The sequence below is a fragment of the Eucalyptus grandis genome, chromosome 2, assembly GCF_016545825.1.
Source record: "Eucalyptus grandis isolate ANBG69807.140 chromosome 2, ASM1654582v1, whole genome shotgun sequence".
Lineage (NCBI taxonomy): Eukaryota > Viridiplantae > Streptophyta > Magnoliopsida > Myrtales > Myrtaceae > Eucalyptus > Eucalyptus grandis.
Window position 1 is genome coordinate 53,831,165 of NC_052613.1, and position 26,407 is coordinate 53,857,571.

General features: G+C 43.1%; 6 protein-coding genes across 6 annotated transcripts; 5 read left to right on the top strand and 1 right to left on the bottom strand.

Moving 5' to 3' along the window:
• The first annotated feature begins 890 nt into the window (after positions 1 to 890).
• LOC104433741 (DNA replication licensing factor MCM2) lies at positions 891 to 6,786 on the top strand. Its single transcript, XM_010046599.3, has 17 exons — positions 891 to 1,195; positions 1,313 to 1,491; positions 1,748 to 1,923; positions 2,046 to 2,235; positions 2,394 to 2,613; positions 2,688 to 2,895; positions 3,125 to 3,259; positions 3,336 to 3,527; positions 3,624 to 3,796; positions 3,878 to 4,066; positions 4,154 to 4,270; positions 4,594 to 4,678; positions 4,765 to 4,917; positions 5,014 to 5,139; positions 5,230 to 5,412; positions 5,946 to 6,110; positions 6,221 to 6,786. Exons 1-17 carry the CDS (start codon positions 963 to 965, stop codon positions 6,347 to 6,349), a joined length of 2,853 nt encoding a protein of 950 aa, XP_010044901.2. The 5' UTR covers positions 891 to 962; the 3' UTR covers positions 6,350 to 6,786.
• Positions 6,787 to 7,745: 959 nt separating this feature from the next.
• Positions 7,746 to 11,876, top strand: LOC104433743 (calnexin homolog). The gene is made up of 7 exons (XM_010046601.3): positions 7,746 to 7,903; positions 8,095 to 8,190; positions 8,352 to 8,421; positions 9,829 to 10,955; positions 11,050 to 11,121; positions 11,220 to 11,336; positions 11,444 to 11,876. Exons 2-7 carry the CDS (start codon positions 8,101 to 8,103, stop codon positions 11,528 to 11,530), a joined length of 1,563 nt encoding a protein of 520 aa, XP_010044903.2. The 5' UTR covers positions 7,746 to 7,903; positions 8,095 to 8,100; the 3' UTR covers positions 11,531 to 11,876.
• A 1,962-nt stretch (positions 11,877 to 13,838) lies between these two features.
• On the top strand, positions 13,839 to 17,230 carry LOC104433742 (calnexin homolog). Its single transcript, XM_010046600.3, has 7 exons — positions 13,839 to 13,981; positions 14,139 to 14,230; positions 14,370 to 14,439; positions 15,219 to 16,345; positions 16,435 to 16,506; positions 16,606 to 16,722; positions 16,841 to 17,230. The coding sequence occupies exons 2-7, from the start codon at positions 14,147 to 14,149 to the stop codon at positions 16,994 to 16,996; spliced, it is 1,626 nt and encodes a 541-aa protein (XP_010044902.2). The 5' UTR covers positions 13,839 to 13,981; positions 14,139 to 14,146; the 3' UTR covers positions 16,997 to 17,230.
• Positions 17,231 to 17,574: 344 nt separating this feature from the next.
• Positions 17,575 to 20,793, bottom strand: LOC104433745 (pentatricopeptide repeat-containing protein DOT4, chloroplastic). The gene is made up of 2 exons (XM_018864796.2): positions 20,673 to 20,793; positions 17,575 to 20,588 (listed from the first exon to the last, which is right to left on the bottom strand). Exon 2 carries the CDS (start codon positions 20,545 to 20,547, stop codon positions 18,553 to 18,555), a length of 1,995 nt encoding a protein of 664 aa, XP_018720341.2. The 5' UTR covers positions 20,548 to 20,588; positions 20,673 to 20,793; the 3' UTR covers positions 17,575 to 18,552.
• A 743-nt stretch (positions 20,794 to 21,536) lies between these two features.
• Positions 21,537 to 23,203, top strand: LOC104433746 (60S ribosomal protein L21-1). Its single transcript, XM_010046604.3, has 2 exons — positions 21,537 to 21,842; positions 22,723 to 23,203. The coding sequence occupies exons 1-2, from the start codon at positions 21,606 to 21,608 to the stop codon at positions 22,978 to 22,980; spliced, it is 495 nt and encodes a 164-aa protein (XP_010044906.1). The 5' UTR covers positions 21,537 to 21,605; the 3' UTR covers positions 22,981 to 23,203.
• A 1,167-nt stretch (positions 23,204 to 24,370) lies between these two features.
• On the top strand, positions 24,371 to 26,073 carry LOC108957811 (60S ribosomal protein L10-like). Its single transcript, XM_018869159.2, has 2 exons — positions 24,371 to 24,501; positions 25,212 to 26,073. Exons 1-2 carry the CDS (start codon positions 24,426 to 24,428, stop codon positions 25,892 to 25,894), a joined length of 759 nt encoding a protein of 252 aa, XP_018724704.2. The 5' UTR covers positions 24,371 to 24,425; the 3' UTR covers positions 25,895 to 26,073.
• Positions 26,074 to 26,407: the final 334 nt, after the last annotated feature.

The window sequence follows — 26,407 nt, forward strand, 5'->3', positions numbered from 1 at the left end:
AATTTGCCTAGCATATCTTTTATATGCGATATGACACCTGAAAAGGTAAATGCCTCTTAAATGGTTTAAGCCTAAAGTAAGTTGTAAATGGGTTCACAATGGGCCTATTTATAACCCACTTATTTTGGCCTATTTATTTTGTAGACCTATTTTGCTGGCCTGCAAAATTTGTTATATCTCACTGAAATGCTCTTGGATTTATTTTGACAGGTCTAGTCATAATAAAATATCTCTGTAAATCCATGGGCTGATGTAAGTAGTTTAGAAATGATCCTTAACAACCTAATTTGTCTTTTTACCCGCCGAATGTAAATAATTCCATATATTCATCGTGCACTCGGTCTAGGCTCGAATCTTACCTAACTCTCGAGGTTAGCAAAGAATTTTACGAGCCTAGAGTTCATCCCCCTAAAATGGGTTTTTCTTGTTATCAAAAAGTGATAATTTTTCCTTTCATATTGTTGCTATTCACCACCGCGACCAACTAGCTATGGACTCCATCTATCAGCGCTCTCGTGACATCTGAAGGAAATCTATGTATCGCAAACTAAATTGAATGCTGAGAAATTCCATTGTCAGTAATCTGAAACGTTAAACACTGGAAATCCTTTTCGCAGAAACAAAAGATTTGGTTTTTTTGCCAATACCAACGTTTTATGCAATCGGAACTTCGAATGGGCCGAGTTCAGCTAATGTCCATCAAAGTCTCGGATTCCAGATCAGCACCTTTCGGGCCCAACAGGTAAACAAAGCCCAATAGGCCCAAAACCCACTCCACGGACCCACGACCAGTCGTCGTCCTCGGCGTCGCCACGTCAGCCTAATTGGCGCCAAAGGTTCCCGCCAAAACAGCCCTCCCTCTTCTCCAAGGGGATAGAGAAATGCCCTAATCCAAGCCAAGCGCCACACAGAACAACCGCTACAAGCACGCCAGCGCTCCTCTCTCTCTCTCGATCGGGAAGATGGCGAGCGACGGCGACAACTCCGGCAACCCGACTCCCCCCGGCAACCCGCCCTCGACGCCGGACTCGCCCGCGTTCAACACCGACCAGCTGCCGTTCAACACCAGCCGCACCTCCGAGAACTTCTCCACCGATGACGAGGCCTCCGTCGACCCCGACATCATCCGCGACGAGCCGGAGGAGGTCGAGGAGGAAGAGGAAGGAGAGGATCTGTTCAACGACAACTTCATGGAGTCAGTTCTTCGGATCCCCTAATTTCGCCCCTCTAGTCGCGTCTGCATATGTTTCCCGGGCCTCGCTGACGGAGTGGCTCTCGGCTGTGTTTTCCTTGGTTTGTTTCTGATGTGCAGTGATTATCAGAGGATGGGCGAGAACGATAATTACGAGTCGGTTGGGCTCGACGAGTCGTTTGAGGACGAGAGGGACTTGGATCAGATCATGGCCGATCGCAGGGCTGCCGAGGTTGAGCTCGAAGGCCGCGAAGGCCGTGTCAATAATCGCAAGCTCCCTCAGCTTCTCCACGACCAAGGTATGTATAAATATGTTGTGGTTAGATTTCCAAATTTGGCGAGGGTTTGGCAATGTAGCACCAGCTTTATGCTTGTTAACTCCGTGCATTGAAGCTTCTGTTTGTGTTGAGGTGTAGAGATCTCCCAAAATTCGCGAAAGAATGGATTTTGGCTTGTTCTAGTTGTTTGTGAAAGAATCGAATTTGTCAACAAGTCCCCATGAAATGATTACTACTACGTGAATTCTTGTCTCCTGACTGAAATTTGCCGCCACAGATACGGATGATGACAGCTATAGACCTTCAAAGAGACATAGAGCTGATTTTAGGCGCCCAAATAGGCCGAGAAGCACTGATGATGCTGACGGCCCACCAAGTCCACCGGGAAGATCGCCAGGAGGACATTCAAGGGAGGATGTGCCCATGACTGATCAGACCGATGATCCATATGAGGTGCTGGACTGCATCACATCCATTCTTGGATATTGATTTTTGCAAAGTGTCTCTATCTCATATTGTTCTAGGGGTCGAAATGATCTCCTTTCCTCTGACATGCTGCGAGGTACTTTTTGCAGGATGAGGACGATGAGGAAGGGGAGTTTGAGATGTACCGTGTCCAGGGAACACTGAGAGAATGGGTAACAAGGGATGAAGTCCGGCGCTTCATTGCCAAGAAATTCAAGGAATTCCTACTTACATATGTTAATTCCAAAAACGACCGTGGAGAGCCTGAATATGTTCAGCTGATCAACGAGATGGTGTCAGGTTAATATTTCATTCTACTTGAATTTATATCTAGCAAAGACCTGGAACAGAACGGGCAACAGTTTGATTGTCGTGCAAGTAATGCATAATCTTTTCCAGTTAATTTGTGCTTCAGCTAGTCAGTGTTTCTTTTCCCTCATATATCTCCCTTTTTGCAGCCAATAAGTGTAGTCTGGAGATCGACTACAAAGAATTCATATATGTCCATCCAAATATTGCGATCTGGCTGGCAGATGCCCCTCAACCTGTTCTTGAAGTCATGGAAGAAGTAGCTCAGAAAGTTGTATTTGAATTACATGAAAAGTATAGGAACATCCATCAAAAGATCTATGTTCGTATTACAAATCTACCTGTTTATGATCAGATACGTAATATAAGGTAAGAAGGGACTGCAATGACGCAGTAGATGTTTCTTGTCCTTCATATTCTTCTTCATGACTTTTGCTTTTCAGGCAGATCCACCTAAATACCATGATTCGAATTGGGGGAGTTGTTACTAGACGTTCTGGAGTCTTTCCCCAGTTGCAGCAGGTAAAGTATGACTGCAACAAGTGTGGGACTATACTGGGACCATTCTTTCAGAATTCGTATTCAGAAGTGAAGGTGGGTTCTTGCCCTGAATGCCAATCAAAGGGACCTTTCACTGTCAACATTGAGCAGGTAAATAATGATGCACAGTCTTGTTTATTTGACCCCATTATTGCAGATAATGCCAATAGGATTAAGAGTGATTAAATTTCAAGTTGTGACTGAGGATGCGCTATTGCAAAGTCGAGAAAGTAATATATGGCCTAGTTCACTGATTATTTCTGCTAGACTTTTGTTAAAGTGATACTGATGATGAATTGACTAACTGAGCTTATGTATCCATCATCCTTGCTTGTTCCAGACAATCTACCGGAATTACCAAAAGCTCACACTGCAAGAGTCTCCTGGAATTGTTCCTGCTGGCCGGCTTCCCAGATACAAGGAAGTGATACTGCTAAATGATCTGATTGATTGTGCCCGCCCTGGGGAAGAAATTGTACAGTCATCTTCTTCAGCTTTCTCTCTTGAGCTGGTGATTATAGCCTGATTTCTAATGAATTCTATTCTTCCAGGAGGTTACTGGTATTTATACCAATAATTTTGACCTATCTTTGAATACAAAAAATGGATTCCCTGTCTTTGCTACTGTTGTTGAAGCAAACTATGTGGCAAAGAAGCAAGATCTCTTTTCTGCTTACAAGCTTACTCAAGAAGACAAAGAAGAAATTGAAAAGCTGGCTAAAGACCCAAGAGTAGGTGAAAGGGTAAGTCATTGTGATCATCCCTATTCCACTTATCTGATATATGTGACTTGGCAGATTATTGTTTATGCTCATTACTTTGCTAAACTAAACTTCCAGATTGTCAAATCTATCGCACCATCAATATATGGTCACGAGGACATAAAAACCGCGATTGCCCTTGCTATGTTTGGTGGGCAAGAAAAAAATGTTCAGGGGAAGCACCGACTGCGTGGAGATATTAATGTACTTCTCCTTGGTGATCCAGGCACTGCAAAATCACAATTTCTCAAGTAGGTATTTTTTGAGGTCAACTATGATTTTTCCAAAATGTTGCAAAAATATGCATCAATTATTTGAGGATTTTATTGAAGGTATGTGGAGAAGACTGGGCACAGGGCTGTGTACACCACTGGTAAGGGGGCCTCTGCTGTGGGTCTTACTGCAGCAGTACACAAGGATCCAGTCACAAGGGAGTGGACTCTTGAAGGGGGAGCCCTTGTCCTGGCTGACAAAGGAATCTGTCTCATTGATGAATTTGATAAGATGAATGACCAGGACAGGTTTGAGAAGATATATTTGACTTGAAGTTACTGAACCGTGTTGTTTTTTCAATCTTCTCCTTAAAGCAGGGATATTTTGCTTTTCAGGGTGAGTATACATGAAGCTATGGAACAGCAGAGCATTAGCATATCGAAGGCTGGCATTGTCACCTCTCTCCAGGCGCGGTGCTCTGTCATTGCCGCTGCAAATCCAATTGGGGGAAGGTATGCCGCAATTAGTTTACGTTGGAAAAAAAACATCACAGGAAGCAAGCACTAGTCACTAATTCACAATGCCTTGTCTTAATGATTTCATATTCTATATAATTTTCCAAAAGGCATATAAAGAGAGAACTGTTTTCCTTCAGAGCAGAGAAATTGTGCAGCTTTTAGTAAATATGTTATTTTATGCAGCTGTCTCCCCTCCTTTTCCTTGTGAACCTGATCCATAAATAGGCATTTAAGTTTATCATCTAGAATGCTTAAGATGTAACTTGACTGCAGAAATGGAATCGAGCTTCATGTTTGATAGATTTCTTGTTTTGCAGATATGATTCCTCTAAGACTTTCTCCCAAAACATGGAGTTGACAGATCCTATTGTTTCTCGTTTCGACATTCTCTGTGTTGTAAAGGTTTGTGTTTGCAAATGCTGCTGTCCCCTATTATGGAATCCCGTATCCAGAGTTATATGCTGACTGGAATTAAATTAACTGGCCAGGATGTGGTTGATCCAGTTACTGATGAGATGCTCGCAAGATTTGTAGTTGATAGTCATTTTAAGTCCCAACCAAAAGGTGCAACTATAGATGATCAGTCTGTGGGGGGATACGAGCAAGATAGTCAAGCCTCTGCCGTACCTGTTGATCCTGAGGTCCTAAACTATTCTCTTGGAATTTCTAGAGTAGTTTATTTTGTTGTTTGAGCTTGTTTCACCTTCCTAACCATTTTAATTCCTATATTTGTGCAGATACTCCCACAAGATTTGCTGAAGAAGTACATAACTTATGCCAAATTGAATGTTTTTCCGAGATTGCATGACTCTGATATGGACAAGCTTACACATGTTTATGCAGAACTTAGGAGAGAATCCTCGGTAAGTTCTTGCGTGTATGGGATCTACTTCCTTATTAGGCCTTATTCTCTTTAGCAGTAACATGGATCCCCTTATTGTTCTGATATGTAGCATGGGCAAGGAGTCCCAATTGCCGTGCGTCACATAGAGTCAATGATACGTATGTCTGAAGCACATGCAAAGATGCACCTTAGGCAGCATGTCATACAAGAAGATGTGGATATGGCAATTCGTGTTCTACTTGATTCATTTATTTCAACCCAAAAATTTGGGGTACAGAAAGCTCTGCAAAAGGTATCAAACAAATTAATAATCAATCTCTTGTCTAATGCACTTCTTTTATTTTATTTCTCTTGGCATAAGTTGTGGTAATTAACCTGTTATATCTTTCTTCATGTTTCTTCTCCTTATTTGTGAACTCCTTAATTTGCTGTTATTGTGCATAATGCATAGACTGTTGATTGTGCATATAGCATGACCATGAGGGATGCTTTTGAGTTGACAGATACCCATAGGTTGAAGAAACTTCTCTCAAAATCTCTAGCTGGTGAAGAATGTAAAATGGATTTGAATGTTTCATCAGCACTCTGTCCTATTTTTTTAGCGGTCTCCTACCTTATTTGTGACTCCCACTGGGCAACTGTGTAGTCGCTGCAAACCCAACCCTAGAAACTTTGCTTGCGGTCTATTTCAGCTTTATAAGATTGACACTAGCACTGACATATATTGAGTTATATTTTGGCTGATAGGGCCATAAAAGCTCATGTTTTGTCTCCTTGAAGCTGATGAAGTGGCTGGCTGACATGATTTGAGATGTATCATTGCAGAGCTTTAGAAAGTATATGACATTCAAGAAGGACTACAACAAACTGCTCCTCCATCTTCTCCGTGAACTTGTGAAGAATGCACTCCATTTTGAAGAAATTGTAAACGGTACTTCTTCAAGGTTCATCACCCAAATTGACATAAAGATAGAAGAACTGCGGAACAAGGTAATTGAACCTCCGAATTCACCCATCCTTATCATGTGGAGTTTTGGTCTGTAGGTGTTTAAGGAGGAACCAGACTTAATTTTTTTTTTGCCTCTTGACTATCATCACAGGCGCAGGAGTATGAAATTTACGATTTGCAACCTTTCTTTTCGAGCACCCACTTTTCGAGAGCTAATTTTGAGCTTGATGTCGAGAGAGGACTGATCAGGCATCGTCTGCCTGGACCAGATGTTTCCTAATGACCAACAAATCCTCAGAAACTTGAAGATTGCTTAGACTTGTAGGAGCATGGTCGGGAAATTCTGGCAGTTGGCAGTCCGCATCTGATTCGCTAAAATGCTGTATGGAGATCAAATTCCGAGTTCAGAATGTAAGCAGGAATCCCCAATTCTCAAGTGTAAACTACGGTGATTATCTTAACCTGTGTGATGTAACATCTGAAAGCTCAGCATTCAGGGTGATCATCTCCTATAAGTTAAATCTTGTGGTTCATTTCTGGAGCTTGAATGGCAACACTAATGTGCTTTGAGACATTGACCATTAATATCTCTCCTTCGCTACCAAGGACCTCGGATGTTCTTTCGATCAACTTAAGAGCGGCTTTTCTGTATGAGATGTAGAGACACGAGTATCGCTTGCTTCGATTTTGATGTAATGTAAGTAAGCCTTGGCCCGATCCGTAGGAAATCGGAAATGCCCTTCAGGGGCCAGGTAGGTCTTAATAAGATGTACAATCTGTTGCAAATCCTTGCGATAACCTGTGAGTATCATTATCGTCTCTATGTATTTGCTAAATTAAGTTTAAACCAGTTTATGTAATCTGTTAGTAAAAGGGTGAGGCAACTATCGATTAATAATTGGGTCAGTCAATCGTAAGCAGTCACATCAATTGTAATTAATTTTCGCAGACCAAGTCTGCAGAAATTTGTAGGGATTTGAATTTCTCTGAAAATTAAATCATTTGTTAAAGTATTTAGGTCACGGACGGGAAACATCTACCAGCTTTCTCGCGTACTAGGTTGGGAAGCTGCCCGTGAAAACATCGAAAAGCCCACGTAAGGGAAAGTCTTCGTCAACGATGACCCGCGCACAACCCGACTGCCATAAGGTTCAATCCTCTTCCAGAAGGTTCCTAAGTCACGTCAAGACTTGAGGTCTGAAGCCAAGCAGCGAATTTTGAAATTTCTGGTTTGGCTTGGTTTGGTCATGGACCGGCGTCCAATGGCTTCTAATCCCAACTCCCAAGCACCCCCCTGTCCACATGATAACGACATATTAAGAAATCAATAAATAAAATAATGGCATCTAGTGGATAATCTATTATCAAATGCATTAATTTATTCGATTCATCTAAATGATGTACGAAAAGTACTTCTGTAATTGCATGTATATAATTCTGAAACATAATAGTATGCAGTGCATCGGATTTATGTCGACATGTGAATGAAACTTTTCAAGACTTGAACGCGAAATGTCACTTGTATAGAGTGGGACGACCAGTCCTCCGAGAGTATTATACCCGACCTCGCACGTGCAGAGCGTGCGCCTTGATTAATTGGCGAGAAGATGCTCGTCCGTACAGAAAATCACTTCTTTTTTATTTCTCTCCCGAAAATGACCTCGGGTGGCTGCTTTCGAATCTGCAGCAGTAGTGCACCGGCACAGCAAGTGCACCGGTCTTCATTTCTTCCGACTATATATACTCGGAAGGTTCATCGTCCGTCTCGAACGCCGCCGCCGTCTCTTCCCGTCGCTTCCCCGCCGCCGATTCCAAATCGAGCGTCCCTCGACCGGTAACGACCTCCGACCTCTTTGCTCTTTTATAATAACTGCATCGGAGCCTTTTGAGAACCTCGCTCTGCGGTGCCGTGCCGAGGAGCGGAGGTCCCTAGGGTTTCGATTCGGTTTCGCTTCGGTCGTCGCTGAATCGGTTGTTGCGTGTTCGGCGCTCCTTTTTCTTTTTTTTCTTTTTTGTTCAGCGCAGTTGGCGATGGAGGGAAGCCGGATCCCTCGGCTCGTGCCGGCGTTGGCGCTGGTGCTGATTAGCTTCGCCTTTCTCCAGATCCGCGCGTCTGATGTGGTACGCGCGTGCTTCGATTGAGCTGCTGCGCTCGAGCTGTGTTTTGGTGTTTGTTCGGTGTGCGGAATCAGGACGTGTTTGTGTGCTGCCGTGGATTCCCAATTTGAGCTGATCTTTTATTTATTTATTTATTTTGTTGTTGCTGTTATGTTTGGTTGTAGATCTTCTACGATTCGTTTGACCAGCCGTTCGTGGGAAGGTGGGTGGTGTCTGTGAAGGATGACTACACAGGTACGATTTTTGTTGCATGTACGGAAGGAAATTCGTGTGCTTACTGCAATTCGACTGGTAATTTTGACAAAGTTTGCGGTTTTGGAAATGAGAATAGTTTCTTCAAGCGATAATTGCATTTGCCCCTTCTTCAAGCGCATTTGAAGCGTAAGGCGAGTGACTGATTTTGTTAAGTAATTGAGAAACATTCTTGGTAATGTTGAAAATGCTTGCTTGAGATATTTGTTTCTTTGCATATATGCAATTTGGAGTTCTCAAGGGCTGCATCTTATTGCTCTAGAGATTGCCATTTGTTATGTCTAGATTTTATTGGTTTTTTGTGTTGTTTATCTCATCTTATTTTGTTGTCCTTTTGATACCAATTTCTTCGTCGGACATCGTAGATTGAGGGAATCTTCTTTATGCCATTTATCTGCCCCACACCAATCTCCTATCGAACTGATGTATTTCTAACAAGGGTGTTGCTGGAATGTTGGTGCCATATATTTAATGCACCTTGACTTTTAAGGTAAAAACCTAACAAGTGGATTTTGCAAAGAAATTCTTTTAACTTTCCATGTCTTATGAAGGTTTGATCAAGTTGAGGCTTTCAGAATTTTATTACTAATTAAGAACCATTTGAGATGTTTCCTGCTCTCAACTTGAGTTAGGTGTGACATGTGGTAATCAATTAAAACAAGATTTGAGGCCATAATGGCTCAAGTGATGGTAACATGGTGAAATGCTTAAAATAACTTCTATATGGAGGTAGAGGGTCTCTTTTGGATGCGAGAGAGAGCAATAGTTTTACAAAGTATATGTTGTTCTTGAACAGAGCAATGAAGCCTTTCCTCTAATGATTTTCTATGTGACTTTGATGATGGATTTCAAAAGATTTCTCGACATCTTAGTACTGGAGTATGCATATGCCTTTGGGCTTCAGAATATAATTTTCGACTAGCATTGTCGGGTGGGCTGCTGATTATTATCTTCACCCCCCCCAAAAAAAAAAAAAAAAAAAATCCAAATGTCCTGATTGCCGAATATTCAACACACCATTTGGCTTCTATGTCTATCTTTTCCTGCGTTTCCTTCTCTAAAAAGAGGAGCGTCCTGTTAGTTTTGCTGGCCATATCATTTTAGGCTGCCCATTACTATTATGATTTTCATGGTGCATAGGCATGGTAGACTGTTATTCTGTTCGAAGATATCTTTTGCTTGCAAAGATGAAGTATACATGAATGGGAAGATCATTGCATTATCATCCAGGATTCCCATTTGTAGTTACCATGGTGTATCCTGTGGTTCCATTACACAAAATCATGTGCATAATGCTTCACGCTTTCTCATTTGAATGTGTTATGTAGCATTCCAAACACTTTTCTTTGTAAATTCCGCGATTAATATATGCATGATATTGGGATTCAGGTGAATGGAAGCACTCCAAAAGTGAGGGACATGATGATTATGGTCTTCTTGTCAGTGAGAAAGCAAGGAAATATGCAATTGTGAAAGAACTTGATGAGATTGTGAGTCTTAAGGATGGGACAATTGCCCTGCAATATGAAGTTCGACTCCAGAATGGGCTCGAGTGTGGTGGTGCATACTTGAAGTATCTCCGACCTCAGGATGCTGGATGGAAAGTCAAGGAATTTGATAATGATTCTCCATATACTATCATGTTCGGACCAGACAAATGTGGTTCAACCAACAAGGTGCATTTCATTTTCAAGCACAAAAACCCCAAAACTGGAGAGTATGTGGAACACCATCTCAAGTTCCCGCCATCTGTGCCCTATGACAAACTCTCTCATGTCTACACTGCTGTATTGAAGCCCGATAATGAACTGAGGATATTGATAGATGGTGAGGAGAAGAAGAAGGCCAATTTCCTCTCTGCTGAAGACTTTGAGCCGCCACTCATCCCACCTAAGACGATTCCTGACCCAGATGATAAGAAGCCAGAGGATTGGGATGAGCAAGAGAAGATCCCAGATCCTGATGCAGTGAAGCCTGATGATTGGGATGAGGATGCCCCGATGGAAATTGTAGATGAAGATGCAGTGAAGCCTGAAGGGTGGTTGGATGACGAGCCCGAGGAGATTGATGATCCTGAAGCTACAAAGCCTGAGGATTGGGATGATGAGGAAGATGGTGAATGGGAGGCTCCCAAAATTGACAACCCCAAGTGTGAGTTGGCACCTGGGTGTGGTGAGTGGAAGAGGCCTATGAAAAGGAACCCTGCATATAAAGGGAAGTGGCATGCTCCTCTCATTGATAACCCGAACTACAAGGGCATTTGGAAACCTCAAGAGATCCCAAATCCTGATTACTTTGAGCTTGAGAGACCTCAGTTTGATCCTATTGCTGCAATTGGCATTGAGATTTGGACAATGCAAGATGGAATTTTGTTTGACAATATACTAATTGCAAGTGACGAGAAGGTAGCAGAGACATATAGGGAAACAACATGGAAACCCAAGTTTGAAGTTGAAAAGGAGAAGCAGAAGGAGGAGGATAAAGACAGCGATTCCCCGGGTCTCTCGGCTGTCCATGTAAGTGTCGATCCCTTTTAGCTTTTGAAGTTTTTTGTTTCGCTATCTTCTACAACGGTATTCTGAAAAGGAGTTCCTTGTGTGATGCTCCCAGAAGAAAGCTTTTGACGTCCTCTACATGATAGCTGATGTACCTTTCCTGGATCCATACAAACCTAAGATCTTGGTATGACTATCGTGCCAATACTTTCAGTAACCTTAATATGCAATTTTCAACCTCTAAATTAGGTCTTTTTTCACTTAACCAATTTTTTGTCCTTGCAGGATCTTATTGAGAAGGCAGAGAAACAGCCGAATATTACGATTGGCGTACTGGTTTCCATTGTGGTCATAATTTTGACATTATTCTTCAAGATCCTTTTTGGTGGGAAAAAACCAGCGGTATATGCATGACGTGTCTCCATTTTGCTAATTTTAGCCTGAGATCTGTTAGAACAGTCAAAGCAATTCTTTTGCTAACATTTTCCCCCCTCCCCTGCAATCTGAAGGTTAATGTGCCAGAGCCACGAAGTGAAGCGGCTCCAGAGACTTCCGACGGTCCAGGTAGCAGGTGGAGACAAGGAAGACGAGGATGAGGACGAGGAGGAAGAGACAGCTGCTGCTCCTCGTAGGAGATCTATCCGAAGGGAAGCTTAAGCGAGTCACCTGTGAAAGGGCTTTCTGTGTCATTACTCCAAATTTTGAGCAGTAGTATATGTTGCCGGGCATCGATCAAAGTTGTGGTTAGATGATTTTTCGATTCTGTCATGGGTGAAATCTGAATACTATGTAGAAGCCTAGGTTATCCTGGATTACGTCTCGAAATGTTGTGTTGATGGGATTTTGTAGCAGATATTTAGTTTTATTTGGACTGGCAAGTCTTTAAAGGAAAGAAAACGTTGAAGTACGGTTGTCGTGCTTTGTATATAATCAATGTCTCTATGCACCCACTTCTCTTTTTAATTCTGCGCGGGGGAGAAAATATTAGATGGTCTGCCCCACCACTTCAGCCACTCATTGATTGCCACGTGTTTAGGTGGGGGCATCCGTTTCAAATAATTACGTCTTTATGCCCGTTTAAAATGTAAACCTAAGGTGTTGGTACATCACAGGGAGGACGACCGAGTGAAATGTTGGTGCGGTGTGCGTGATTGTGTACGCTTTGCTTTGCCTTTGTCCGGAGAGAATAATTAAGCCGGGCGCCGGTCTCTTTTGTGCTATAATTTTTTTGTTTTTTTTTTTAAGCGAGGGGGCGTTATTTCGTTGATAGAATGAAGAATAGTGGATTATCCAGCACGACCAGAATGGGGTCGCTTTGTCACTTTGCATTTCTAGAAATCTTGAATCATTGCAAAAATCATGTACAAGCTTCTTCAAAATAAGGGTATCCATATCACAAACGGTATTCTTTTTTCTTGCTGAGCTCGTAACAACGATACTTTGAAACGATCACGAACTTGATCGTTGGAATGGCTAAGGCGGTCTTAGAGGTGTTTGTGGAAGAAGAGTAACTGATTGAGAAAGCGATTTTTGAAAACCTGCAATGAGAACCCCGCGGGACCCTATGGCGCCTTTCTCCTCCTCTGCGGGGGAGGTCTTGTAGAGGCGTTCAGCGGGCCAGTTGACCATCAGCGTCACGGGATAATCAAGTCGCCGTGGGGCGTATGCATGGGGAGATGCTGAATAAGCCGAGCGTCGTGTCAAACGGGGGAGGAAAGGGATTGGACTTATTCAAACCTCGTTTTTGTCAAAAAAAGAAAACCGGCCGTGCTTGGCCCGGCGCATAACTGCGCGGGGACGTGCATGGGATTTTCCTCTGTTGGGCCCGACATTTTCTTAAAAATAAAATTTTTTATTTTTATTGAAGAAAAAAAACTCAAAAACATGGATATAAATGTTGGAATTAATAAATTGTGATGATGAATAACAGTATTGAACAGCAAATAATAGATTCAAAGAACGCGTCCAATATTGTACTTCTTAACCGATATCCCGTGCTACGTTTATTTAAAAACTAATTTTTTATCTCGCAAAAAAAAAAAAAAATTTCCCAATATCTCTAACCCAAATTTACTTGTTATTTCATCCAATATCACGTTAAAATTTATATATGTCATGATATGTGCATATCTTATGTTGGATCAATCATCTGCCATGTGTATTCATAATTTGCTGTACTCATCCGATTGCAGATTCGTTCTTATCAATGGGCACTTGATTAACATGAGTTGGGCTCAATGACTTGAATTGTTAATCATATTACTCCAATAATCACATAAGATATGTGTATATACACAATTTTTACATAAAACTTTCATCTTTTGTACATGTGTTGAACTAAAGGACAATACTTTTTATTTTTTTTTGCATGAATCGAATTATGCATGTGTAAAACACATTCAGTACTACATTCAACTAAAAACACTTCAATTTTTTTTTTTATACGTTGCACATTAGATAACACAATTAGCAACTAATTTCTATAATTTCTCATACTTTAAATAGTCCTGTTGTAACAAGTAACCCTCTTTTGTTCTTAATGCAATTTAGTTAACTCGCGACAACTTTATTTTACGATTCTATTGATAGCAATGCCGGATCTTCGGATGTACTTTTAAGGAAAATGATAAATACGTTTTACTCGTTCTTCCCCCCCAAGACGGACGTTCGACCAAAAAATAAAAAAATAAATAAAGTAGAGACGGACGAGCAGCCAACAAACTTTCTTTTTCCCATTCCTGCCCTTACTTACCCTTTCGTGGGCCCCACACCCGAGGACTTACTCCCTGCACCGTCGACGCCGGCGACTCTCAATCTCAGCCGTCGATGGAGCTGACGGGGAATTCCCAGCACCAGGCGGGGCCCGCGGGAGCCTAGCTGTCGTCTCCCGATTCGCCCCAGTGATGTGGCACCATCGCGCATCCGGCATTTCGCTCGTACTTAACAGCGCAGACGTCGTCACCTCAGGAGAGAAGCTCGCATCAAATCCTCTCCAAACTTCGATCCGATCGCGTCCTCCAGATTCCGATCGTTCGTCGCTCGTCACGGTGAGCAATCCGTCCCTCCTCGCCCCGGATCGAGCTCGATCCCTTTCGATTCCGGTCGCTAGGTCGTTACTGAGGTCGACCGGCGCTTAGGGTTTTTGATTCCGGCGGCGATTTTTCTTTCCGTTGGTTCGTTGAGGTTGATTTCGTTTTGTTTCAGGTGCTGGGATGATGGAGGGGAGGCGGATTCGCCAGCTGGCCCGGGCGCTGACGGTGTTGCTGCTCAGCTTCCAGATCTGCGCTTCGGACGTGGTGCGTACTCTTCGAGCGGGCGTGCTCGGCGGATTCCGTCGTGTTTCGTTTTGTTGGCCGTTGTGAATTCAGGACGGCGCGCGCCTGTCTTTTCTGACGGGAGTTGATTTTTTTTTTTTGTCTTGTGGTGATTTTGTAGATCTTTCACGAATCGTTCGACGAGTCTTTCGAGGGACGGTGGGTCGTGTCCGAGAAGGAAGAATACCAAGGTACGGATTCCGTTTTGGTGCTCGACCCTTTGCGCCGTTGCGCCTGTCAGTTTATTTGGACGTGCTTTCTTCCTTTTCGAGGATGAACGTAGTTATGCACCCGTGATGCTTTCTGAAGTTCTGAGAGGATGCATTACTCATTTGAGCTTTCGCTCTTTATAGCTAGAACTGTAGCTATTTGTTGCTTAGGTCTGTTGGTACGAATACGCGGCTTCTGAGTACATAGCGCACACAGTAGGATTGCCCAAAACTTTGCTTTACATTGATATCTTTTTGCGTGAATGTTTTAAATAATGCGAATAGTGTACATCAATTTAAATGTAAGATCTTGGAAAGGTAATGGAAGATTTTGTTAAGGAAAGCAAGCTTTTTTTAGCATAGCACATCTTGTGATTTTAATTAATTTGATGTTTTCAAGCCATCGTTACAAATAACAATCGACAATGGTATCAAGAAGAGTCTAGGATGGCATGAGCCATGGGGAAGTGTAGTGGTGGTACATAATCTTGGTCGATGATTTATTTTCTGCTACATTAAACTTATCAAGTTTTGAGTGTACTGATGTTTTCCTCTTGTGGTCTGGAATTTGACTTTGAGATTATTATGGTCAAATAAGCTGATGCGTTTGAAGCACGTATTATAGCCATGGACACTGACATGGTCATCTAGACATTACAGAATACACTGTGCTCTTGAGAATTTTATGTATCTGTAGAAGCCTTGTAGGTATAGCTGTTACATAACTTCAAACTTAGTGTCTTTACCTACCTTGTATTTAGGTGTGTGGAAGCACTCCAAAAGTGAGGGACATGATGATTATGGCCTTCTTGTCAGTGAGAAGGCAAGGAAGTACGCTATTGTGAAGGAGCTTGATGATGTTGTGAGTCTTAAGGACGGAACTGTAGTTCTACAGTATGAAGTCCGGCTCCAGGATGGGCTTGAATGTGGCGGTGCATACCTGAAGTACCTCCGTCCACAGGATGCTGGATGGAAAGTCAAGGAATTTGATAATGAGTCTCCATACACTATAATGTTTGGGCCGGATAAATGTGGTGCTACCAACAAAGTGCATTTCATTTTCAAGCACAAAAATCCCAAAACTGGGGAGTATGTTGAACACCATCTCAAGCACCCTGCATCTGTGCCCTATGACAAACTCTCTCATGTCTACACTGCTGTATTGAAGCCTGATAATGAACTGAGGATATTGATAGATGGTGAGGAAAAGAAGAAGGCAAATTTCCTCTCGGCTGAAGACTTTGAGCCGGCACTCATCCCACCCAAGACAATTCCCGACCCAGATGATAAGAAGCCAGAGGATTGGGATGAGCGAGCAAAGATCCCAGATTCTGATGCAGTGAAGCCAGATGATTGGGATGAGGATGCCCCGATGGAAATTGTAGATGAAGATGCAGTGAAGCCTGAAGGTTGGTTGGATGATGAGCCCGAAGAGATTGATGACCCTGAAGCTACAAAGCCTGAGGATTGGGATGATGAGGAAGATGGTGAATGGGAAGCTCCCAAAATCGACAACCCCAAGTGCGAGACTGCACCCGGTTGCGGTGAGTGGAAGAGGCCAACAAAAAGCAACCCTGCATACAAAGGGAAGTGGCATGCTCCTCTAATTGATAACCCGAACTATAAGGGCATCTGGAAGCCTCAAGAGATCCCGAATCCTGACTACTTTGAGCTTGAAAGACCCAACTTTGAGCCGATAGCTGCAATTGGTATTGAGATTTGGACCATGCAAGATGGAATCTTGTTTGACAATGTCTTGATCGCAAGTGATGAGAAGGTGGCAGAGTCATACAGGGAAACAGCATGGAAACCCAAGTTCGAAGTTGAAAAGGAGAAGCAAAAGGAAGAGGATAAAGCCACTGGTTCTGATGGACTCTCAGCCATACATGTAGGTTCTTTATTCCCTTCAGCATTTGAATTTTGGTTTTGCTGATTAGTAGTGTAGTATCTGATTTACATCTTGAATGATGCTTCCAGAAAAAGGTATTCGATGTCCTTTACAAGGTGGCAGATGTTTCTTTCCTGGAGCCACACAAACCTAAGATCTTGGTATGTAGGCGAGCTTGGACATGGCCATTTTATATAGCTTAGTTGGTATTTTGCTTACTCAATTCCGTTAGGTTCACTGACTGAATCTTGTATCTGCAGGAACTCATCGAGAAAGCTGAGGAAAAACCAAATATAGCAATTGGTGTGCTTGGGTCTATTGTGGTTGTCATCCTGACGGTTTTCTTCAAAATCCTCTTTGGCGGCAAGAAACCAGTGGTATGTTCTCAGTACTTGTGTATTGTTTCTAACAAACTATTACAAACTTTTCCTGGACCAATTTATACTGCACGATTGAATGGTCTTCGATCTCATTCCTTGCCTATGAATTTTGAAGGCCAATGTACCGGAGCCACGGAGGGAAGCAGCTGCCGAGACTTCCAACAACCAAGGTAGCCAAGGGGACAAGGAAGACGAGGATGAGAAGGAAGATGCAGGTGATGCCGCTGCTGCTGCGGCACCTCGTAAGAGGCCTAACAGAAGGGAAATATAGGGTCAGCACGGGAATATAGTTGGATGTCTATCCTGTGTCTCTGAATGGTTCCCACCGTTGTCACTGATTATTCAAGTCTCTTTAGGTTTTCGGAGAATTGCTTATCGAGCTTTTTTCAGGCCTCTTTGGTTGTTATAGTTATTTTAGGAGTTTGATAAAATTTTGACGATGAGAAACATTGAACTGTATTATTTCTGATCTAATTGTCCTTCATGCGGTTGTACTTTTCCTCGAGGCCTCTCAATTGCTCGTATTCGCGTATTGCATGGGATGCTCATGATTGGCGATCTTGAATGTAGGTTAGAAATGGCTCTGATGGCCCACTCTCTTTCATATGTTGTGTTTGAAACCGTTGACTATGTTTTATGGGACTATATTTCGTGCATCTGAAAGTTTACCTTTCGGAGGGAATTTGCATCTGAAAGTTAATGAGTGGAATTTTGGTAAGTGCTTGTTTCGTGATGGAGATTTGGGTTTGGGGCTCCTTGTACGAAACGTACGATTTTATGGTTATAATAGGATTTTAAGATATGGGTTGCCAGGTGAGGTTGGTACCTTGTAAGATTTTAAGACCTCAATCAGGTAAGGACTACTAACCCATTTTATTAATCTTTAAATACAATTGTTCTAAGATTTTGACATGTAGATAATCTCAAATATGCGGGAAAAGTACAACCGTTTGGAAACAGCATACGAGAAAAAAGCCGACTCAACTTGTTTAGGTTCTCATGTGCGCTGTCGTGACAATCGAGACAGGCTCGAATTCATAATAGCGTGACTCGTCGGGATTGGTTTCGAGACAGCATTGGTTGTCCTTCCTGTCCTAATCCCGTGGTGCCGCCATTTCATCGTTCTTCTGGCTGGTCGATATCGCTTCATGCTGCTGCTCGTTAATGTTCCGGGAGACTGCATCCAGAATCGTGGTCCATGGGCTGCGTCTTAGTTTAGATGATCTGGAATGAGTACGCTGTTCGGTAGAAGACCATCAAAGCTTGAATACACCCGCTTTGACGTTTCTTCCGTGGACAATCAGCTTTCCCTACTTCCGCACTGCACATGTCGTCCTCTCTCTGCCTCCTTCAAATGAAGATAATTAACCAAGTTTTAGTTCATGGCATACATAATAAAGCTCGTCGATGATACTGCAACCAGCTCCTTGATGAAGTCAATAAGGTATCACTCGAACATCTTCATGGATGCATTAGACACCAGCTGCTGGCCGAGAGCGTCATTTATTCGACTGTCCTGATCTTGTAACAAGCATGCCTCAGAAAACATACTAGAAATAGAAGCCGAAAGTGCAATTAAGACTGTTGTGCTTGGAATTCATCTCAGCTTGCTGTCCTGAAAACATAACAGAAGAAAAAAGAAAGGTTCCAATTTCAAGGGTTTTTCTCACTTCTACAAAGTTGGCCAGAAGCTTAACTTTCTGGACTACAAAGCATTTTCCCCAAACATGATATATTTCTTTGCCCCTTTGAATCTGTGGAATGGACTCTCGTTGTTTGCAAACTGTTCCTCTTCTTGTCAGCACCTTGTGAATGCAAAAATGTTCTCTACTGGAGATCACAACACGAGCACAGCCCATCCCTAAAATGGTAAAACCGACGCAGATCTTTCACTATAACTTCTCGCTGTTCAAGTTTGGAGATTGCTTTCAAAGCATCATGGCAGCCGACACAAACTCGGTGGTTCTTTGTCACACGAATAGCCGTCCCAACTTGTTTGCTAATCAGACCAAATGAGACAGCCAGCATTTCACTATGTGCCATGGGACTACACTCTCGCTCTTCATCCACATCATGGAGGCTGAAATCTAAATCAGGCAGCAGCCCTTCCTTTTGCATCCTCTCCTTTAGTTGCTCCAGTTGCCAGTATATTTTCTCAGACCTTGGGTGAGAGACATCCCCAGTACCGAATACATGGACTTTGTTTCGATGTTCTATCCAACTATAAGCCTTTTGAGGTTTCAAACCCATGTCATTCATCATTTCTTTACTATTATCAACCATGTCCCATTTTTCTTGGTGCGCAAACCAGTTTGACTGAAGCACGTAGTTATCAGCATTTAGAGGTTCCAATTCACAGAGCTGTTCAATAATGCGTTTGCCTAGTTTTACTTCATGGTGAATCCTGCACCCGTCAAGCAGTGCTCTCAGAACTTCTACATGCCGTTCAATCTGCGATTCCTCAATGAAGGCACTTGCCTCATCAAAGAGTCCAGCATGAGCTAGAAGAGAAACCATTAAAGTGTAGTGTGTGATATTACGATTCCTAATGCAGTTGAAGTAAAACTTCCCCTCCTCGACAGCACAAGCAGTGACACAAGCATGGAGGACTGCACCATATGCTAATTCGTCAATTTGTATGCCTGCGTCTTCCTTCATTTTATGGAACAAACTAAGAGCTAGCTTTCCTTCTCCGTGTAGGCTATAGCCTAAAATCATCACAGTCCATGAAATGACGTCTTTACTATGAATTTCTTTAAAAATTTTATAGGCATACTCAAGACAGCTGGCTTTCATGTACATGTCCATGATAGCATTCTGAACAGTAAGATTGAGTTTCATACCACTTCTGAGCAAGTGCCCATGAATCTCCTTCCCATGCTTACATGCCGTCATCCTTGCACAAGCTGGTAATAAAGCAGAAATCAAAATTGCATCCGGTTTCATTCCATCTTTATTCATTTGCTGGAATAATTTCAGGCTCTCATTGAATCCTCCCTGCTTCACGTAACCATGGATAATGGTTGTCCATGAAATAACATCTCTATTAGGCATTTGATCAAATAGTCCCCTAGCATCATCGATGCTCCCACAATCAATGTACATTTGTAAGAGTGAGTTTCCAACCAAAACATCAGATTCCAGTCCACATCTTCTAGCAATCTCCTGAAGCTTTCTTCCTTCATGAAGCGACTTCACTCGACCGCAAGCGCCAATGACAGTTGCTAGTGCAACCGAGTCGATTGTGACCCCTGAGTTCACCATCTCACCAAACAGGTCGAGAGCCAACTGCGGCTTGTTTTCTGTCAAGTACAACCGAGCCAGCACAGTCCACGAAACCGAGTCCTTACAAGTGAACTTATCAAACAATGATCTCGCAGCACCAATGCTATCGAGCCAGCCGTACATTTCAATCAAAGCAGTACCGACATAGCGGTCGCCATATAACCCGAGCTTCAAGGCATGCCCATGAACCTGTTTGCCAAACAGTAAGTCACCCGAGAGACGAGAAGCGGTCAGAACGCGGGGCAGAGTGTGCTTGTCGGGACAAACGCCCCGACTCATCATCTGCTGATAAACGAGAATCGCGTGACCTATGTCTCCGCCGGCGACGGAGGCCTGGATGAGGTTGTTCCAAGCGAAAGTACTCGAAAGGGGCATTTCGTCGAACGCCTTATGGGTAAGCACAGCGCCTCCGCTTTTAACTGCCCCGGCCGCAAAGCTTTGGACTTTACGTGCATTTCCGTGGAGGGCATAGCTCTGCGACTGCGGAGTCCCGGCGAAGAACAGAGCCTGCCTGTGGGTCGATGAAAGGACTTCCATTGAAGCTTCGTCGGCGTTCGTTCCCTGGCCTTGTAATTATTCTACAAACCTCAGCATAAATCTACGTCAGACGAAGAGAATTCCGAGAAAAGATTGCGGAAATCTAGGATTAGAGATGCCGTAACTACTACGAACGGATTGTCTTGGAAACATCGAAGGGTAGTTGGAAAACTGATGATAGAGAGTCTAAACGGCCGTCCGGCGTCGGCACCGTTGGGGAGTGCTTGAGATGACCATGATTTTTTGAGTTTCACGTTTAGTAAAAATAAATAATTAAAAAAATACTTTTTAAAATGGTCATTTACATAACTTGAAATATTTAATAAAAAACGTCATCATCGTGAACATTGAAAATATTTTCTAATTTGTTTTATTTTCTATGAAACAACCGCATTTTTAGATCTTGGAAATGAACTGCCGAGATGATTACTTTACTTAAAATGCTTTGGCACATCTTGATAATTTAGATATCAAATGTTAAGAAAAAGGTCTTTATTGCGAAATTGTCAAAATTAGCATTTCCAAACTCACCATATTCTCTCTACATTATTCGTAATTTTTGAGATTTGACATTATATATCTCCTGAATGCGATAGCATATTTATTAGTATATTATCACATAAACGTCATTTGAATGACATGAAGCCTCATGCTTACCAAATTTTTACCTTGGGTATAGCAAATAAATAAATTGATTCCATGCTTTTGTTTATATAGATTGACTTACTTCATGCTATTATGATTTGGTTAAACTTTGAATGTTGGAGTAAATGGGACCAATCCATTTAGTGATTAAAGTCATTTAAGCATCTAACGAGATCTTAGGATCATCAAATAGGGCATTCGGCGCCGTTCACCTACATCATGGGCTCTATTGGGCCCAACTACCGCCATGACGGTCCAATAAGCCAACTTCCCCAGGCCCACCGCTGGAAGAGCCCGAACGAAATCCCGTATAAAATGGGGCTCGTCGCCCTTCCTCTAGGGTTTCTCTCAATCTCTGCGAAGCGAAGCGAGCGAGGAGAAGGGAGGCGACGGCTTATCTCTGACCAGGAAAGATGCCGGCGGGTCACGGAGTGAGGGCGAGGACGAGGGACCTCTTCGCTCGGCCCTTCCGGAAGAAGGGTTTCATCCCGCTGACGACCTACCTCCGGACGTACAAGATCGGCGACTACGTCGACGTCAAGGTGAACGGCGCCGTCCACAAGGGCATGCCCCACAAGTTCTACCACGGCCGCACCGGCCGCATCTGGAACGTCACCAAGCACGCCATCGGCGTCGAGGTCAACAAGCAGGTGCGGCTCCCTTCCCTCTCCTCCGTTCTCTCATTTCTCCGTCTCGATCTTGTCTCGTCGGTGTTGATGTGCTCGCGCGTCGCTTGTTAAAGCGGTGGATTGAATGCTGGGTCGATCGTGTTTCTCGTTCCGTCGCGTGTTTTCTTGGTCTGTGTTGGCTATGGTGATGTGGGTCTAGGTGGGTTTTGGTCTTGGAGTGCTGGAGCTTTTTAGGAGTAGAGATAGGTCGCCATTATCGTACAAAGTGAACTTTGGTTGATGAGTAAGGTGATTTTGCGAGGTTTTTGTCTTATGTTGTTTGATACGCATCTTGGGCGAAGCAGCATTTTTTTTTTTTTTGGAGGGGGGGGTGAAGTATGTGTTTAGGACCCAAGTTGACCTGACAAAATCTATACTTGAAATTATATTCTAGAAATGATAGTATATTGTTCAGCCAGAAAAGAGAATGTGAGTGAAGGGAATACATGAAAGGACCGCCATCATGCTTAAGTGCTTGTTTGGCCTACTTTGGAGCTTGGGTTTTGCTGTTTAACTATGTAGATACTGAGTTTGCGTGTCCTCCAGAGATTTGTTTTTTGTTCGATGCCATTCGCATTCACTCTGCTTTAAGCATGGACTATGCTATCCTCTCGAGTAGGCAAGACTGAGTGATTCAAGGACCTCAAGGAAAAGAAATTGTATAGCTCTACTGGATTACATTGCCTCTCTAGGATGTTTGAGCAAAGATTTAGTGACCTAAGCATAGTGGTTGTAGTCGAGATTCTCTTTCCTATTATGCCGTTGCTATAGGTGATGAGAGGATGGCTTTACTTATTCTCTTGTCCTTGCTCTAAGGGCTGTATGTTGTTTCCATGTGTAAGTTCCGAGACTCTTCGTGCAGGTAGGGAACCGAATCATTAGGAAGAGGATCCACGTGAGGATCGAGCACGTTCAGCCCTCGAGGTGTCAGGAGGAACTTAAGCAGAGGAAGGTCCACAACGACGAGTTGAAGGCGGCGGCGAAGGCACGTGGGGAGAAGATCAGCACGAAGAGACAGCCAGAAGGTCCCAAGCCTGGCTTCATGGTCGAGGGCACGACCATAGAGACGGTCACTCCTATTCCGTATGATGTCGTCAATGACCTGAAGGGCGGTTACTGATTTGAGCTTCTCTTTGAAGTCTCTTCGGCTCAGTGTTTTGTTTCATCAGCATCTTTTTGTCCTATCTTGAAACTGCGGATGCGCATTTGTGTTGGGTTATAGACTTAGTCGAATCAAGTTTTGTTTTTGTTTTCTTCGACTCATCTGGAATGAACTTCGAGTTACGGTTTAAGCGTGTTGCTTCACCCGGCCCCCTTTATATGCATTGACGAGAGTTCAAATTTCCTCTTTGCAAGGAGCGTATGATGACTGAACTGCGAGAGATTTCTTGATGAAAGATTTGAAAGGGGTGTGATAATGCATCTGAAAATGGAATAGCTTCAAGCTAACCCATGAATCTACTCAGCAATCGAGATATTACTTGCATCTTCGAGATCAGTTGTTCTCACTTCCCTGGGTGTTTCAATCATGGAATCGATGTTTTTCGGTCAGCTCAATATTTGGTCATTTAAGGTCTATTTGCTTCAAAGAAAATTCAAGATTTCAAAAATGTTTTTTAAAAATGATTTGATCAAAGCGAAAAAATGCTTTTATCATCAACAATAATTTATGTTTAGTTATTTTCATAGATGATGAAAAAATTTTGTGCTCATTTATTATTATAAGTGATATAAACTATCATTTTTCATAAAATATTTTTGGAATATTAAGAATCTTGAGTTTTATATGAAACACATATTTACTTGCATTTAGAAATTTCTTCCTACTTGGGTTGCATATGAGAACACCGAGGTCCGCCCATGGGCTATCGATGCAATCTGATCACGCAGATGCTTGAAGGCACTAATTATCCTTCCTTGTTCCATCACGAGCTACCTCAACAAAGCCCAACATCTAATGACGTGTTTTTGTATTTTCTTTTCCTTTCTTGATAGAATTTTTAAAATACCATCCAAATTCCCAAAAATGATAGAAAGAGTTATGTGTCAATTACATATCAATATTCAGATGTTTCCATATTTTGGGCGAAAAATGAAAAAAAAAATATGCGAAACTTGAAGTGAAAAAGAAAGAAAATTACTTAATGACATAGTGCTATTCATAAGCAAATGTGTATGCCAACAAAAGAATTAAATTCTTGGATGTGTTGAATTTTGTTTAGTATAAATATAAATAGACACTTTTGATTGTTAATATTGTGTTTTTATTTATTTCCACGGTTAGCATTCGCAAAATTGCTATAATTTGGAAAATTAATAGGGGTATATTGAATTTATTTTCTTATGTAATTGAAAAAATTATAATTTTAGAATATAATAATTTTCAAAAGTATGAGATTTTCCTTTTACTAGGTAAGATCGGGCCCTAAAATAACAAGAAGAAATACACAAGTGAAATCGGCCCATCTATAACATGGTTAGCTTTTTACCAGACGTGTGGTCAACTGACCCAAGCCTGGTTAACTTAGGGTTTCAGGGCCGCACTCGCGTCCTCGACATTTATAAATGGGCGGTGTCTCTGTCTGTCCCCCTCGCCCTGAATCGCCGCCGCTGTCGCCCGTCTCAGCCGCGCAGGAAGCAGGTAACCGGGGCGGGCTCTCTCGTTTCCGATGCGATTCGTTTCTGTTGCTTCAATAGAATGTCATCGAGTGCGGTTTTTGCACGGTGTCGCGCTCCTGATGGATGCGAAATACCAATGGTGGCGCGGATGGTTGCATTTTTTCTTGTCCACCGTTCGCGGGCGACGTGTCTCTCTGTGTTGAATATTTAGCTAGTAGAAACGCCGGGCCGAGCGTGTAGGACGAGATAAGCCTCGCTTCGTGCTCGGCAACGTAGGGATTTGCATCTGTTTTCGCGGTGATAGGATCACTGTAGATTCATGCCTGTGCTTCGGGAGTTGATTTTCGATTGCTGTTGTCATTGCTGGAAAATGTTTTAGCCTCTGCTTTAGTATGTGTTTTTCCTTTTTTTTTTTTTTTTTTTTTCACGAAGAGAACTTTGTCTTGCGAAGAAAATGCGTCGAGCTGGGTCGGCAGATTCGCTTGATTTTCTCGGAGCTCCCGATGATTGGATTGTTACATATAATAAAGTTTCAGCCTTGTCTGAGTACAAAAATGCTGAGAAAACAGCGTTCTGAGGGAGCTTCGATCTTTACTCGTTTATCATTTGTCGATTTCCTAAAGGATTTCGTAATACATGTGCTGTTCTCGCGTCGTTTTGCATCTGCAATGGCTATCCCTTCGAAAGTTTTTTGTTTTTAGGATCTGTAATGTTGTGTTTTTGGGTGCTTAGGAGACGCCATGGGTCGAAGGCCCGCCAGATGCTACAGGCAGATCAAGAACAAGCCGTACCCGAAGTCGAGGTACTGCAGAGGTGTCCCTGATTCCAAGATCAGGATCTATGATGTGGGCATGAAGAAGAAGGGGGTAGACGAGTTCCCATTCTGTGTCCACCTCGTCTCCTGGGAGAAGGAGAACGTGTCCAGCGAGGCCCTTGAGGCCGCGCGCATTGCCTGCAACAAGTACATGGCCAAGTTTGCAGGGAAGGACGCCTTCCACCTCCGGGTTCGGGTCCATCCCTTCCATGTCCTCCGCATCAACAAGATGCTTTCGTGTGCCGGGGCTGATAGGCTTCAGACAGGGATGAGAGGCGCCTTTGGCAAGCCTCAGGGGACCTGCGCTCGGGTTAGCATCGGCCAAGTCCTTCTCTCCGTCCGATGCAAGGACGCGAACGGGAACAACGCGCAGGAGGCTCTCAGGAGGGCCAAATTCAAGTTCCCGGGGAGGCAGAAGATCATCGTGAGCCGCAAGTGGGGTTTCACCAAGTTCAGCCGAGCGGACTATCTTAGGTGGAAGCAGGAGAACCGGATCGTTCCCGATGGAGTTAATGCGAAGCTGCTGGGGTGCCACGGCCCTCTAGCTAATAGGCAGCCCGGGAGGGCCTTTCTCGGCAGCGAATTGAAATCTGCCGCCTAAGCTTTTGTTAGGGAAGCAACTTTTTCAAAGTGGATTTTGTTTGAAGACCTTGATATTTGCTATTCGGTAATTGTTTCCATGTGCTGGTCTGGGAAATTTTGCTTTGACTTTTGAAGTGAGGTTTATACCTAGGCGATTTGATTATATGCTTTAGACTTAGACAACAGCGGTTCAGATCATTGGTTCCCTTGATTTATGCTTTAATGCTCTGCCATTTGACATGATTCATTATCGAAAGCTTGTGAATAGAACAGTGAAGTCGCATCGAAAACGCTACATAAAACGCAGCCTTGAACTGGTGCCACTCCTGCTGCCCCCTCAATGTTTGTGATTTTTCTCCTTCGGAGATACTTGAAAAGTTCATACCTATATCAGAGGCGGCGCAAAGTTCATGCCTTCTTTATTTAACGAGGGAATTAGGCTTAAGGGTTTTCAAGAATGCAAACACCATTTGAAACAGTGACCCTCGACTGCTCAGGCAAAGCTGGAAGCTTCCACTGAGCCAAGGCCGTG